At 43.3% G+C, this 15,664-nt stretch overlaps 1 protein-coding gene across 3 annotated transcripts; it reads right to left on the reverse strand.

Moving 5' to 3' along the window:
- Window positions 1-21: 21 nt before the first annotated feature.
- Window positions 22-12,827, reverse strand: LOC121533513 (cytokine receptor-like factor 1). 3 transcript variants are annotated; one of them, XM_041839524.1, is made up of 8 exons: window positions 12,473-12,827; window positions 10,808-11,086; window positions 8,802-8,931; window positions 8,284-8,453; window positions 6,301-6,458; window positions 3,234-3,402; window positions 1,920-2,101; window positions 22-1,071 (listed from the first exon to the last, which is right to left on the reverse strand). In XM_041839524.1, exons 1-8 carry the CDS (start codon window positions 12,528-12,530, stop codon window positions 1,045-1,047), a joined length of 1,173 nt encoding a protein of 390 aa, XP_041695458.1. In that variant the 5' UTR covers window positions 12,531-12,827; the 3' UTR covers window positions 22-1,044. The 3 variants fall into 3 exon arrangements, with proteins under 3 accessions (XP_041695458.1, XP_041695459.1, XP_041695457.1); XM_041839525.1 differs by having other exon boundaries at window positions 1,916-2,101; XM_041839523.1 differs by having other exon boundaries at window positions 22-2,101.
- Between the last annotated feature and the right edge of the window lie 2,837 nt (window positions 12,828-15,664).

The raw sequence follows: 15,664 nt of genomic DNA on the forward strand, positions 1-15,664 counted from the left end.
GACATTTTCATAATTATTATTGATAATTGAACATAACTTAATGAGAGAAATATTACTTAGGATCTCTTAAATATGCAGATACAAAAATATAAAAATGTCTTCATCCGCACAGTCACTCAGACACAGTATATACAGTTAAACATTATGCCACTTAATTTCAATAGGAGGAATCCAGAGTGGTGCAAACCCTCAGGACAAGAGAACACTTCCATATTAGCAACAAACTGCAGAATGGGCTTTGGTCATGGTGACCCACAAACCTGACTTCAATCCAAAAGTTAAATTGCTATGAATGCAACAAAGCCAATCCACAAAATTGTGTATTAGCATTTGCTAGCATACCAACCATGTTTTTGCCAGTAAAAGGCCTATACAATTAAATTGCATTGACACGTAGCTTAGACAACTGTTTGGCTATTAAAGTGGTTTGAATGGAAATACATTCTGAAAGTACTTTCATCTAGAATTCTAACAAATGTTCTGTGATTGAGTTTCCGGAACAGGAGCTGAATAAGTGAAGTTCTTTGTACTGTATATGACATTCCAGGAGGATTGCGTAATGCCCTTGTGTCTGTGGTAAAAGCCTGTGATGGTGGCCATTACATGTCTGATCTGATGGTAGTCAGTAAGATGATTTATGTCCATCTGAGTCGAACACGTACTAATGCTACATTAAGAAACTTTTCCATACTCAGCGATCAGAGAAAGGCTCTCCTCTTCGCCACTCCCCGGAGATGTGTGTGTGTGGGAAGAGGGGATAGAGAGGAGTAGTTCTCAGAGATACTGTAGGTATCGGTATCTGAGCAAAGAGGGATTCCACTCTATTTTAATCCTGGGCTGCAGACAGTAGTGTAACGCTGGCGTCTCGCATCAGTTCTTTTTCTGTTCCATATGGATTCCTACAAATAAAAGTTGGTGTGTGTGACCAAATGCTGGAATATCCAGAGTGTTGGATGGCTTTCACCCAGAGGCCTCAAAGTGGCCTTCTAAGCCAGTTTCTCAGTTGCTGTTTTGAATGTTGTTGTTTAAATACTTCAATGATGTTTAGGATGTTTTATCGCCTTGTAGAATCTGAAAGGGAAAACAGATGTTTAATATTGGGATAATGAAATAGACAAAGGACGGAAATTCATATTCATTATCATACTGACACCAATTGCGTATTGGTAACAGCCAGTTAAACTGCCCCTTTTTTCCTCTGAGGTTAATCAATATAAGCCTGTCAGAGCAGTTAAACACAGACATTATTCAGGGAACACCACACAAATCAGGTGAGATAAAAGACTTGGGCAGTTCCCTTGTCCTCAGTAGCATAACAACCAGCAATTGGGTTCAGGGGGCGAACAGAGGATGTGGCTTAGCGGTGAGCTCAGTCCTCCTGGCTGCCATTTGGGCTCAGTTATGTTGTGAAACAAGCTCCTCACGTCACAGAGAGACAAAACACAAAAGGAACACATTATAGTGGTTGTTAATTATATTTACATGCTCATTTCCCTTTGTTGTGGTAATCGACTGAAGATCATAAGTCTATGCCATTAAAATATGTAATAAAATGAGATTTCATGACTTGGAGAACTGAGCGGATATCAACTTTATGCTGTACTCTGGGCCAATAAAGTGGAAACCGCACACATACCTGAACATAAAACATCAGACTGAGACTTCAGAAAGTCTAACCAGTTCTAGGGGAATGGTTCTGTGTGCTTCCAAAACACTGACCACATCGCAAAACACAAAAGCACAATTCAGGACAAAGGGGGTCAGAGAATCGGGGTCTATGCAGAGTTCAACACATTGACAACAGAGGGTGTTGTTGTGATAAGGAGCTACAGTAGCCTGGTAGTACATAATCATAGTGCATAACTGTGACGCCTATGCTAAGCTGTAACAGAAATAAAGGGGATATTCTCCTTACCTACATGGTTGCGCGTTTTATGCGATTTCTGCAGCCACACCCGCCACTGGTCATAGAGTTTGATTGACATGCCGCTGCAGCCGCAGGCGTGTTTGCGGACCCAGCCAAAGAACTGCTTGAGCTCCCGTCGCAGGGTGGAGTTCTGCTCGCCCGACTTGGGGTCACATGACCCACTCTGCAGCGGCTCTGCCCAGGGAAAAGGAAGGAAGGCAGCAGTGTGGTCAAGGACAAGGTTAGAAAGAGAGGATAGTTCCTGCATCCTGTCCACACACTACCTGCAGTACCTGGAGCCATTATGTGATTTTGTTTGACCATGGGGAAAAATAGCTATCACGTAAACACCTCAATTCAGGTTTAATTGAATTGAACCCACTGTCTCTTCCTACAACTAAACAAGCTGGGACCAGATTGGTCAGTGGCTCACACAGGGCTAAGAACTCAGCATGACCTCTGGGCTCTGGCTATTGTGAAAGGTCATTCTCCTGAGTATTGAGAATAGTCGATTTGATTACAATAGATTTGATATGACTACAATAAAAAGGGATTCACAAAATGAATCTGGTGCACTTCCAGTGTAGAGGGCAACATTATAAAGCCTGCCACAACCAATACTCAATGGCAAACAACAGAGCCTGATAACAACTTCCTTCCCCTTGAAAGTAAATACCACATAACCTATGTAACCTATTATCTGCTGTTGTATTCCCCAAATCTGTTTCCACTCAGTGTTAATGCCCTGTGTGCAACTGACAGACTGCATTTTGACTTGATCAATCTTTCAAGGCTAACGAAAGTGAAAAATAAGTCTATCTATCAGATGTCCCCCTCAGCTCTTTGCAATTTCAGCTTGAGTTCTTTTAATCCTCGGATGAAAGATCTCTATCGTGTCATTTGATGTTTGGCTTTCTGGGGTCACATACGGTTTAGATCTAATTTTCCCAGGATGTTGAAGCCTAATCTGGGATGAGGTTATTGTTTTTTGGTTTATTTGGCAATGAAATGTTGATTATTAGAGGGCAGTTTTTATTTCCCATGGCTTATGAGCTATAATACTGTTTGATCTAAAAAATAAACTTTGGGAAGTATTAAAGATTACGACATATCTCCCACAATAATATCTTCAGTGTGCACTATTGAAGATCATTTTATTAATATCCCATTAATTGCATTGAAAATAGATGATGTAACAAGTGCTCACGAATGTCATAATTGCCCCCGCAAGAATATACTGTATGTCTGATGTAACTAAATGATAATGCAGCGTTATAAGCCCTAATAATATCCTTCCCCTTCAAGTGCAATGTAAATCTTTACTCACCACTGTGGGGTGTGGAAGCAGCTGTAGGATGGCTCCAGTCACTCCAGATCCCAGCCTTCCTGGAGCCATAGATCCCCACTGGGTTACACCTCACCTGGACAAAGTATACCGTCCCTGCCCTTAGCCCTGCTAGCCGGCACGATGTCTGGTTACCTACATCATCCACCAACTGAGCACAATATCAAAGAAAATACAGTCGGACGTTTACATACACTTAGGTTGGAGTCATTAAAACTAGTTTTTCAACCACTCCACAAATTTCTTGTTAACAAACTATAGTTTTGGTAAGTCGGTTAGGACATTTACTTTGTGCATGACACAAGTAATTTTTCCAACAATTGTTTACAGACAGATTATTTCACTTATAATTCACTGTATCACAATTCCAGTGGGTCAGAAGTTTACATACACTAAGTTGACTGTGCCTTTAAACAGCTTGGAAAATTCCAGAAAATGATGTCATGACTTTAGAAGCTTCTGATAGGCTAATTTACATCATTTGAGTCAATTGGAGGTGTACCTGTGGATGTATTTCAAGGCCTACCTTCAAACTCAGTGCCTCTTTGCATGACATCATGGGAAAATCATAAGAAATCAGCCAAGACCGCAGAAAAAAAATGTAGACCTACACAAGTCTGGTTCATCCTTGGGAGCAATTTCCAAACGCCTGAAGGTACCACGTTCATCTGTACAAACAATAGTACGCAAGTATAAACACCATGGGACCACGCAGCCGTCATACCGCTCTGGAAGGAGACGTGTTCTGTCTCCTAGAGATGAACGTACTTTGGTGCGAAAAGTGCAAATCAATCCCAGAACAACAGCAAAGGACCTTGTGAAGATGCTGGAGGAAACAGGTACAAAAGTATCTATATCCACAGTAAAACGAGTCCTATATCAACATAACCTGAAAGGCCGCTCAGCATGGAAGAAGCCACTGCTCCAAAACCGCCATAAAAAAAGCCAGACTACGGTTTGCAACTGCACATGGGGACAAACATTGTACTTTTTGGAGAAATGTCCATCGTTATTTTTTTACATTACATTTTAGTCATTTAGCAGACGCTCTTATCCAGAGCGACTTACAGTTAGTGAATACATATTTTTTTATACTGGCCCCCCGTGGGAAACGAACCCACAACCCTGGCGTTGCAAACGCCATGCTCTATCAACTGAGCTACATCCCTGCCGGCCATTCCCTCCCCTACCCTGGAAGACGCTGGGCCAATTGTGCGCCGCCCATGAGTCTCCCGGTCGCGGCCGGCTGCGACAGAGCCTGGATACGAACCAGGATCTCTAGTGGCACAGTTAGCACTGCGATGCAGTGCCTTAGACCACTGCGCCACTCAGGAGACAATAGATTATGTGTGGAGGAAAAAGGGGATAGCTTGCAAGACGGAGAACACCATCCCAACCGTGAAGCACGGGGGTGGCAGCATCATGCTGTGGGGGTGCTTTGCTGCAGGAGGGACTGGTGCACTTCACAAAATAGATGGCATCATGAGGAAGGAAAATTATGTGGATAGATTGAAGTAACATCTCAAGACATCAGTCAGGAAGTTAAAGCTTGGTCGCAAATGGGTCTTCCAAATGGACAATGACCCCAAGCATACTTCCAAAGTTGTGCCAAAATGGCTTAAGGACAACAAAGTCAAGGTATTGGAGTAGCCATCACAAAGCCCTGACCTCAATCCTATAGAAAATGTGTGGGCAGAACTGAAAAAGCGTGTGCGAGCAAGGAGGCCTACAAACCTGACTCAGTTACACCAGCTCTGTAAGGAGGAATGGGCCAAAATTCACCCTACTTATTGTGGGAAGCTTGTGGAAGTCTACCCGAAACATTTGACCCAAGTTAAACAATTAAAAGGCAATGCTACCAAATACTAACTGAGTGTATGTAAACTTCTGACCCACTGGGAATGTGATGAAAGAAATAAAAGCTGAAATAAATCACTCTCTACTATTATTCTGACATTTCACGTTCTTAAAATAAAGTGGTGATCCTAACTGACCTAAGACAGGGAATTTTTACTAGGATTAAATGTCAGGAATTGTGAAAAACTGAGTTTAAATGTATTTGGTTAAGGTGTATGTAAACTTCCGACTTCAACTGTCCTTTGCTGTTGTTCTGGGATTGATTTGCACTTTTTGCACCAAAGTACGTTAATCTCTAGGAGACAGAACATGTCTCCATCCTGAGCGGTATGACGGCTGCGTGGTCCCATGGTGTTTATACTTGCGTACTATTGTTTGTACAGATTAACGTGGTACCTTCAGGCGTTTGGAAATTGCTCCCAAGGATGAACCAGACTTGTGGAGGTCTAAACATTTTTTTCTGAGGTCTTGGTTGATTTCTTTTGATTTTCCCATGATGTCAAGCAAACGAGCACTGAGTTTGAAGGTAGGCCTTGAAATACATCCACAGGTACACCTCCAATTGACTCAAATGATGTAAATTAGCCTATCAGAAGCTTCTAAAGCCATGACATCATTTTCTGGAATTTTCCAAGCTGTTTAAAGGCACAGTCAACTTAGTGTAAGTAAACTTCTGACCCACTGGAATTGTGATACAGTGAATTATAAGTGAAATAATCTGTCTGTAAACAATTGTTGGAAAAATTACTTGTGTCATGCACAAAGTAGATGTCCTAACCGACTTGCCAAAATTATAGTTTGTTAACAAGAAAATTGTGGAGTGGTTGAAAAAACGAGTTTTAATGACTCCAACCTAAGTGTATGTAAACTTCCGACTTCAACTGTAAAAACACGCTCACAGTGAAGCTATTAACAACAACACATGTTAGGTAGTAGAAATCAGATTTTTCACACATAACACTTTTGTGTTTCAGTGGAAACAGAACCCACAAACAAGCATGCACAAGCTTGGCTTGACAGACAAAATAAAGCTCTATAGTCCCTTGAGAGTTCCTGACACTCATGCATCTCTAATATTTACACAGATAAAAGATGCCATAGATGGTGCACTGTATTATAGAGACAGAGAGAGAGAATAGATAGCAATAGAGAGATAACTGTGTCTGAATGTTGAAATAAAGTACTACTCTACCTTCCATTCAGTGCTGTCTTCCAGTCGGTAGCGTATCTGGTATTTGGCCTGGAAGAGGAAGTCTTTAAGTGCCGGGGGGCTGCCCCAACGCACTGTCAGCTGGTCCTCAAGCTCCCCCACACGACTCACATGGACGTTGTCTGGAGGGTCTGTAGTCACTGAAACAACAGGGAAGTAGACACAGGTTAGTCACAAAGCTGTGTAGTTATGTGCCAAGACTACGGAACACAAAACTCAGTACAAAATTCAGTACATAGAGTATATCACACTCTCAGCACTGCTTCATGAGCACTAAGATCCTGTACATTGAAAATGTTATCTTTGTTGTTTAAGGTTTTGCAGTACATTATGTTCTGTATTTCTGACCAAACAAGTAGAGGACTGATCAGCATCCTTTGGATGGCCCCAACAGAGTGTACCTGAAAGCACTCTCCCCTCTGAGAAACCTGGTAAATATTGTACCACACTGTAAAGACACTACAGCTATTTCTAGACACCACAACCACCATGCTTGAATAAAACATGCTGATGAATGTTCAATGTCAGGGCTGGGCTGTACTGTTGTCCAGCACCAACACTGTCTCCCTCATGTACTCTGACAGAACACTTTGCTTCTCTCCTTCAGTTCACTTTATTTCAGTCTATCCACCACATCTGATCCTCGCTCACTCCCAGTATCATTCTCTCTCTCTTTCTTTCTCTCTCCCTCCCTTTCTATCTCAGTCTCGTTCTCTTTCTTTCTCTCCTTCTACTCCTCACTCTCCTTCTCTCTCTCCCCCTGCCCCCTCTCTTCTTCTCTCTCTTGCCTTCTCTTTCTCTCCCTCTCCCAGTCCTTTTAATGAGTGTAGTTATGGAAGCAGGGTAATCAGGTCAGTGTCTGTTTCTGCCTTCTCTCCCCAGTCTGATGATTTATGCACACAGTACTTTTGTCCCTTGCTCCAGCATTAAAAAAACATGTTTTCCCTCCGCAATAAGGCTCTCAACGAAGTAAAGTACTTTGATGCCGCTGATAGAGGGAAAGAGGGGGATGAGAGAGGAGAGAGAGGGAGAGAGAGAAAGAGAGCGAATCATATAAAAATGTCAGCAGCCCCTTTGTGATTTTCTATAAGTCTATAGCCCCCTTCATTTTAGGTTTGCCTTGTTGTTTGTTTACTGATACACTTTATTGGTTTGACCAGGTTCACCCCCGGGGGAGCAGAACATCAAGGAAGATTCCACAGAAAAATTCCACAGCTTATTGTTTCCGTTGTGGAGAGGGTGAAGAAACAAGAGGTTAGTGACGCATGTTATAGGAATCCTCTCTCTTCTGACCAACCTACCTGTGGTCTCTAGATGTGTCAGGTACAGTAGGGATGTAACAAAGCAACACAAAGGTCAATTGCTTACTGTTTTCTTTCTACCCACAGGGACACGCCTTAATCCTCAGGCTATACAACACTGCAACATATGGCTTATGATCATCTTTTTATCATAAACTAGTGTGGTAAGCTGGCTTATTGGAACATTGTAATACAAGACCAAAATGTACAAAGCCAAGCTAAATGTTGTTGGAATTAACAAGTGATATTTCGTTTTGTGTCCTCAACCTTATCTATCCATCATCATTTGTTTATCACTTTTGCCATACGTCTGGTGTTCAGTGAACTTTTACGACAGGTCAGTGTATCTTTGATAATCACAGCCAGAATCGATTATATTGTTATAGGGATGAATTCAGAACACATAAAATTCCTTTCTCACATGAAAGTGTGTTAGCCATATGCAGGAGATCTGGCGGTGAGTGAAGTGAGGGAGGAGGAGAGAAAAAGGAACGGCTGAGCTCATGAAGGACTCATGTAACATGGGGGAGCGGAAGCATCCATCCCGCTACCTCTTGTCACTATGTTGACGGGACACTTTCATGCCCTGCCCACTCTGGTGAGGGCGGGATGTGGCGGGCTGGGGAGCAGGAGGGAGACTGGGCCAAAGGCTCACTCCACTTACCCACATCCAGGATATCCAGAGTGATGACATCAGAGGTGGAAGTCCCCAGCTGATTGGACGCCTCCACCCAGATCTCGTAGGGAGTAAAGAGGGCCAAGTCCCGAGGGATGTAACACGTGTAGCGTTGCCCCGTGCTGTATTCCTCACATTCCCTCTCTCGCCCGTACCACCTGCAAAGAACACACAGCAACGTGAAGTCAATCATATCTGTACTAAAATTGTCAATATAATGTACTGCCAACAGCTAGTAAAGCGTAACATTTTCAGTGTGCTCTGGACCATGAAATGTTAACAGTACAAGTGGCATTACGAGTCAAATGAAAGTCCATTACACAGCTAGCTGCAGTACAAAAAGCCAGTATTGCAGTCTTTGAAATGCATCACCATAATGACATAGGCCTCTAGTGAGTAAAATAAAGTAATTGTGTTCCAGGTGATGCATCTATCATTGTTTCTAGGCAGAAATTATGGTGGGTTGGGTGATCACCTGGGAGATGCTGGAGATCTGTGGCGCTCACCTCAATTTGTACTTGAGGGTGTATTTGGTTTTGATGAAGGTTTCACCCCGACCCCCGGGGGTCCACTTGCAGCTCAGGTCCTTTGTATTTCGGGACCAGCAGGTTAGGTTGACTGGCTTCTCCGGGGGCACTGCACATTAACAGTGAAAAGACATGGTTCTCTCAGTTGCTAATCACAGTGGTTGTTTATCATACAAAGCATGCATTGTCACTCATAATCCCTAGTATGCATTAAACAAAGTGGTTTGAACCACAACAAATACATCACTATAGTAGTTCCTATCACAACAGGTATAAATGGTCACTCAATCCCATAATGACACACTGGCACAGGGGTGTCAAACTCATTTTGCCCTGGGGGGCACATTCGGTCATCAACGAGGTCCGGAGGGCTGCACTGAAAATTGGTTATATTTCCTCGCCATTCAATTAGCAAAACATTTTGAAGCTCCCTGACTGTATAGCTTTCATTTCGGTGATTATTAGTGAGCTGGACACGGTCAAGAAACTGTATGAATTTCTACGGAGTTTCGATTTGGTTTTAGTCATTTTAAAGTATATCGAGTTTGTTTCCTCCGACCCCAAAAAATATTTATAATAAATAAAAATACGAATTGTATATTTTATTTATTGATTATTATTTTATTATTTTGCGGCCCGGATCCGGCATGTGGACCGTATGTTTGACACCCCTGCACTGGCACATTACTTAACCTCAGACAACAGGCTAGAGGATTTAGCTGCCTGTCTCATTTCCTCTCAATGATAGACTATCAAACACAGATGTAGAGAGAGAGAAGCAAAGTAGTGGTGCTGATTACAACCTACTGAGCAGCTAAACTGAGGCTTTGGGGGTATGATTGAAAGACAGACAGAGTAGGCTCTGTACATTATGATTTTAATAAAATAACTTATTTTGACATGGGCTCTGTTGTTTGTTTGCAAATATTTCTGGATGAGTGAAACATTACCTGTAATGTATAATGTACTTAAGCCAGTGCTGGGAGACACTACAGATTAGAGTGTGGTAATATAACAGGCTTTAAAGAGCGACTGCCTTGAAAACGGCCTATGTGGCATCGACATGAGTCAGAAATAGTTATTCTAGTGTCAAAATTGAGTACAAAGTGTAAATAGGATCATTTTGTCTCGTCTAAAACGAAGTTTGGAGCATCTGTGCGTCACAATGGGTAAATGAAGGTTGGGTTTTGATGTGACGATGTACATTTGCCCTCTAACATGGGGTGAACAGATGCAGTGTTTTCTCTCTATCCAATAGCATAGACAGTGAGACAGACCTGCCCAGCAGGCCGACTTTGTTTACATAAAACAACACGTCGCACATTTTTTAACTTGAGAAATACTGCACCAAACATGTTAGTTAGATGTAAAATTGCGCAACTAAAACATATTCGGCAAAAACGTCAAAATTAATTACAGATTTCTTGAGTTATCTTAGATTCATTCCGGGGATTTTGAGAAGGTGAAATAGGCTTACAGTGTCTCATGGGGGACAAACATCCTTAACCGAACGCGGAATCGGTCAGAAAACACACCTCCAAGACTGAAATCTTGTTTTCCTAATGAGCAACAGAAAAACACGTGCCAATCGGAGTGTTCCGTGTTTCCTTAAAATCATAGCAAACACACAGCTTATCATCAAAAAGGCAAAAAAATAACAATAATCTCTTTGTAAATGCAAAGCCCTGAGCTGCTTACTCAGACAGTATTGATGCAAACAAACAAATGCATTTGCCAATATCTCCTTGTTACCCCACAGCACTGTCCTTTTGAGCACACCCATTTTAATGCACCATGAAGCATCATAACACAGTTTCTCAGAACATCAGAGAATTGGTTCAGATGTGTCATTTTCACCCAAATTTAAGGAGGGACTAAATCTGGAGGGGAATATAATTTAAAGCAACAAAGGATCATGTTGATGTGGATTAAATGTACTGAAAAATTTAAGTGGTTGAGGCCTACAGGCCCAGTCTGACACTTACTGCCCACGTACAGACAGGACCCAGCCAGGACATGTCCATCTCCGCTGTGACACACCAGGTTGTCCCCAGACTGCTGCTGGGAGCCGTTGAGGCGGTGGAGGGTGACACTGAGGCCGTTGGGGCTCAGCAGGCCGTAGGTGCTACTTGGGAGTCTCTTCCCGTTAAGGGTCCAGTACATAGTGTTGGCATGCAGCCCCCGCTCGGGGCTCACTGTGCACGTGGCCGTCAGGCTGGAGCCCATCCACAATGCTGGGTCCTGGGGGAAGATTACAGCCACCTCTGGGGGGGAAACACACAGAGACACTTTACTTTATATGGGCTGCACTCCTAGACGTGATGATGGCTTAACACGTATGGCCATCAACTTTGATTTGATTTGCTTGAAAAGGTTTGTTATTGATCTCATGCCTGTTCAGAGTGAATAAATAATGAATCATAAGCAACCTTTGCTCTCTTTTTGAGTGCAAACACTCCAATTCGGAGAAGAGCCGGCGATATTTATGACCTGAGAGTAATGAAGTGGATTTATGGGTGGGTCCTGGGCTGAAACTGTTGGGAGATCACTTGGAGAGCTCAGACAAGGTTATTGGTCAAATTCTTGAATGCTTTTCCATCCCCACTAATCCTTTACTCTTTGGACTTTTATCTTATGATTAATGCTTCATGAGAAATGCCCTGAGCGTTACTGTTTGAAATGTATGTTACCACTTGGTTCCTTTGGAGGAGATTCAAGGGTTAGTGTAAGGAGGTTTATTAAGTGTGCTCTTGGTGGGCGGTGGACAAGCTATCTAACATATGTGCCGATATGCTGCTCACGATGAGTCTGACCGGGCTAAAGAGGACTTGGTGTGAGACAAATTGTTCCGAATTCAGTGTGTGCACTGATATTTCCACATGATGTATAGCTACACAAATAGGGTAAATTGTTTCACAGCAACATTGAAAATTAGGAATTTCAAATGAACTTGAAATGTTGAACTTGAAAACCTTTGTGGCCCATTTCTCTGTTATTTCGGTGCTAGAAGTCCAATAATGCATTACAAATTAATAAAAGTGTCTATATAAAATAAAAATGATTCAACAGGCATTCACTTTGTCTGTGAAGATTGTCACAGAGTAGCCTATTGGTTTCAATATGTGAAATATCAATGGAAAATAGTTTACATTTACTCATGCACAAAGATGTACAATGCTATAATCTCCTTTGCACACGTTTTTGCAGACTTGTTGCATTAGACATAGCCTAAGTAGTTATTACCAATTAGTTACCATGTATCTGCAAATCCACAATGCCCTATATTTTGGACAGACAAAAAATCTAGAAGTATGACATCTTCAAATATCACTCATCATCTCTTCATTCATTATTGTATTAATATACGTGCTTAATTACAGGTCAAATATTTTATAACTTGGCGAGTACATATGTGGACAGTCTGGACACCTGTGATTCAGTGAGTCTTGTGTTTCGTGCCTTTACACAATGTACATACAATGTATCTAACACATTGTTGAGACTTGTAACATGTACATTAGATGTAACTTTTTTTGTTGACTAATCCGGGAGAGCGCCCCTCCCCTTCAAATCAGTCTACCCGGAACGGGTTTATGGTAAATTTGGTAGTTGGCTTCTCACAATATCACACTTCAGAGTTTTGTACTTACGTGTCGATGAAGAGAACACACGTGGAACAAACAGCATGAGACACAACATGGAGATCATGTTTCAGATAGCCTTTTTTCCTTTTTCTTGTTCTTTCGCTCTCTTGTCCTTTCTTTCCCTCACGTTCTGGCTCAAAGACGTGTGGGTTAAAACCACAGTCTTAAGGGAGAAAACGCAGGAATTGAAACCCAGCTCTCCAACAACGCTGAATCAACAGTCTGATTCTAACGAAGGAACTACGTTTGGATCGAACGTCGGAGCTCCGTATGTAAATGCGGATGAGCTGATAAACTGTGGTTGTATGAAAGTATCTTAAGGTTTGCCTTTAGTTTAGTGAGGGTTTGCATTGGTGCACGCCTCAATAGCTAAAATATTCAAGTTGATACTTTATAAGCCCCTCCCTTGTCTTCCCACACAGTCTCAAGTCATTATTGCTCTTCATTTTGTCATATCCATTACCCCCAAAAAGAAAAGACAAAACCTTTCAATAGCCCATTTTGTATTATTTGTTCTATTTTATTCTATTCTAGTACACCCCCATCGATTTTATGATTAGGTTTATTTCATTGTTAGGCTAGGCAGGTGATTTTATTCAATATAACACAGCATGGGGTGTATAGGGATTAAAGTTCTCTTAAGTCCCTATACTCAAAAGCAAATATTAATTTATACAGGTTACATGGCACATTCTTACACTGTACAGGATCCATCCTATCCAAAGCACTCATTAGAATAATATACTAAATAGGCTATTTTTATGTTTATAAAAGCAGAGTTAAATGTGGTGCAAAAGTATTTTGTTCACTGTTCACATGACAAAAGGGTAAAGAGTTGCATTTAATTGTAAGGGTTTTATTACAGTAGGCTATAGTTTTTACATATGCAGTGCATTCGGAAAGTATTCAGACCTCTTGACTTTTTCCACATTTTGTTATGTTACAGACGTATCCTAAAATGGATTAAATTAAAATGTTCCTTATCAATCTACACACAATACCCCATAATGACAGAGCGAAAACAGGTTTTTATTAACATTTTTGCAAATGTATTAAAAATAAAAAACAGAAATACCTTATTTACATAAGTATTCCTTTGCTATGAGACTCGAAATTGAGCTCAGGTGCATCCTATTTCCATTGAGCATCCTTGAGATGTTTCTACAACTTGATTGGAGTCCACCTGTGGTAAATTTAATTGATTGGACATGATTTGGAAATGCACACACCTGTCTATATAAGGTCCAACAGTTGACAGTGCATATGAGAGCAAAAACCAAGCCATGAGGTCGAAGGAATTGTCCGTAGAGCTCCAACACAGGAGAAACAAGATTATCTGTCACGGTTAACTAAGCCCGAACCCAGAAGCAGACCAGGACAAGGTACGTGGAGACAAAGGTGAGTGTTTATAATAGATTCCGAGTGAGGCTGAATAATCCAGGGAACAGAGCGGGTAGCGTGGATGGGTTGTTGAGGGTGCAGTGGTTGGTCCGGTACTGGCTCGGCAGCCGCCGACCATCAGGCAGAGGTTGGGTGAAGGTTCCGGGTGAGAGACTGCAGACAGAACAAAACGGAGGTCAGTACACAGCAAGTCAAAAAGGTGCAAAACAACAAAACTAACACTAAGGGCTCAGAGACTGATACGCTGACAAACATACTGTTCATGGCTACCGATCCGGCAGGAACTGGATGTTGGGCCAGAGCCTAAGAAGGGTGATGATCAGGACCAGGTGTGCAGATTGCTGATGGGATGCAGGTGCGGAAAACAAGAGCGCTCCCCGGAGCGTTCCCGAACCCTCGGGAAACTGGAGATTACGAACAGGAACACTAGTCACCAGACAGGACCCGACTCAGACAGCCGGGATCGTCACAGTACCCCCCCTCCGACGAACGCCACCGGGCGGACTCCCCGGAGCGCCAGGATGGAGGCGGTAGAAGTCACTGATGAGGTCCGCATCTAGGACCTGTCGCCGCGGAATCCAACTCCTCTCTTCAGGGCCATACCCCTCCCAGTCCACGAGATACTGGAAACCCCGGCCCCGCCGTCTGGAATCCATGATGCGACGCACCGTGTAGGCAGGACCACCTCCGATCATCCGAGGAGGAGGAGGAGGAGGCGGAGGAGGCAACAGAGGACTGAGGAAGACAGGCTTGAGGCAGGAGACATGAAAGGTGGGATGGACTCTGAGCGTCCTCGGTAGTTTGAGTCGAACTGCCACTGGATTGATCACCTTCTCCACCACAAACGGACCAATGAACTTCGGTAACAACTTCCTAGACTCAGTCCGTAACGGAAGATCCCGTGTGGCCAACCAAACCCTATCTCCGATGGTATAGGTGGGAGCGGGGATCCAGCGGCGATTCGCCTGGAGCTGATACCGGTCCGAAACTCTAAGGAGTGCCTTTCTGGCCCGATGCCAGGTCCGGTGGCAACGACGAATATGGGCCTGAACAGAAGGCACTGAGAGCTCCTTCTCCTGAGAAGGAAACAGGGGAGGTTGGTAGCCATACAGGCACTGGAAGGGAGACATCCCAGTGGCAGATGTAGGAAGAGTATTGTGGGCATACTCAACCCAAGGCAACTGAGAGACCCAGGAGGTGGGGTTGGAAGAGACCAGACAGCGTAGCGTGGATTCCATCTTCTGGTTGGCTCTCTCCGCCTGACCATTGGATTGAGGGTGAAAACCAGATGTGAGACTGACTGTAGCTCCAATGGCCAAACAGAAGGACTTCCAGACAGCAGAGGTAAACTGAGGGCCACGGTCGGAAACGATATCACTGGGCAAACCGTGGACCCTGAAAACCTCCCTAACCAGGATCTCGGACGTCTCGAGGCAGAGGGAAGCTTGGCAATAGGCACAAAGTGGGCGAACTTGCTGAATCTGTCCACGATAGTCAGAACGACCGTGTTCCCCTCAGAAGCGGGCAACCCAGTGACGAAGTCCAGGGCCAGATGCGACCATGGTCGCCGGGGAATAGGAAGGGGGTGAAGTAGTCCAGAGCTGGGCCGATTGGTACTCTTATTCTGCGCACACACTGGACAGGCAGCAACAAAACCCCGAGTATCCTCGGCCATGGCAGGCCACCAAAAACGTCTGCGAAGAAACGCCATTGTCCGAGCCACGCCAGGGTGACAAGCCATCTTGCTGGCGTGGGACCATTTGAGGACAGCAGGACGAACCCGACTCAGGCACAAAC

Source organism: Coregonus clupeaformis, chromosome 20, assembly GCF_020615455.1.
Source record: "Coregonus clupeaformis isolate EN_2021a chromosome 20, ASM2061545v1, whole genome shotgun sequence".
Lineage (NCBI taxonomy): Eukaryota > Metazoa > Chordata > Actinopteri > Salmoniformes > Salmonidae > Coregonus > Coregonus clupeaformis.

Coding starts and splice junctions, on each gene's coding strand:
- LOC121533513 (XM_041839523.1), bottom strand. CDS start 12,530: ATGATCTCCATGTTGTGTCTCATGCTGTTTGTTCCACGTGTGTTCTCT. Junction 11,087..12,472: donor TGTGTTCTCTTCATCGACAC/GTAAGTACAAAA, acceptor TTTCCCCCCCAG/AGGTGGCTGTAATCTTCCCC. Junction 6,459..8,283: donor TCTGGATATCCTGGATGTGG/GTAAGTGGAGTG, acceptor CTGTTGTTTCAG/TGACTACAGACCCTCCAGAC.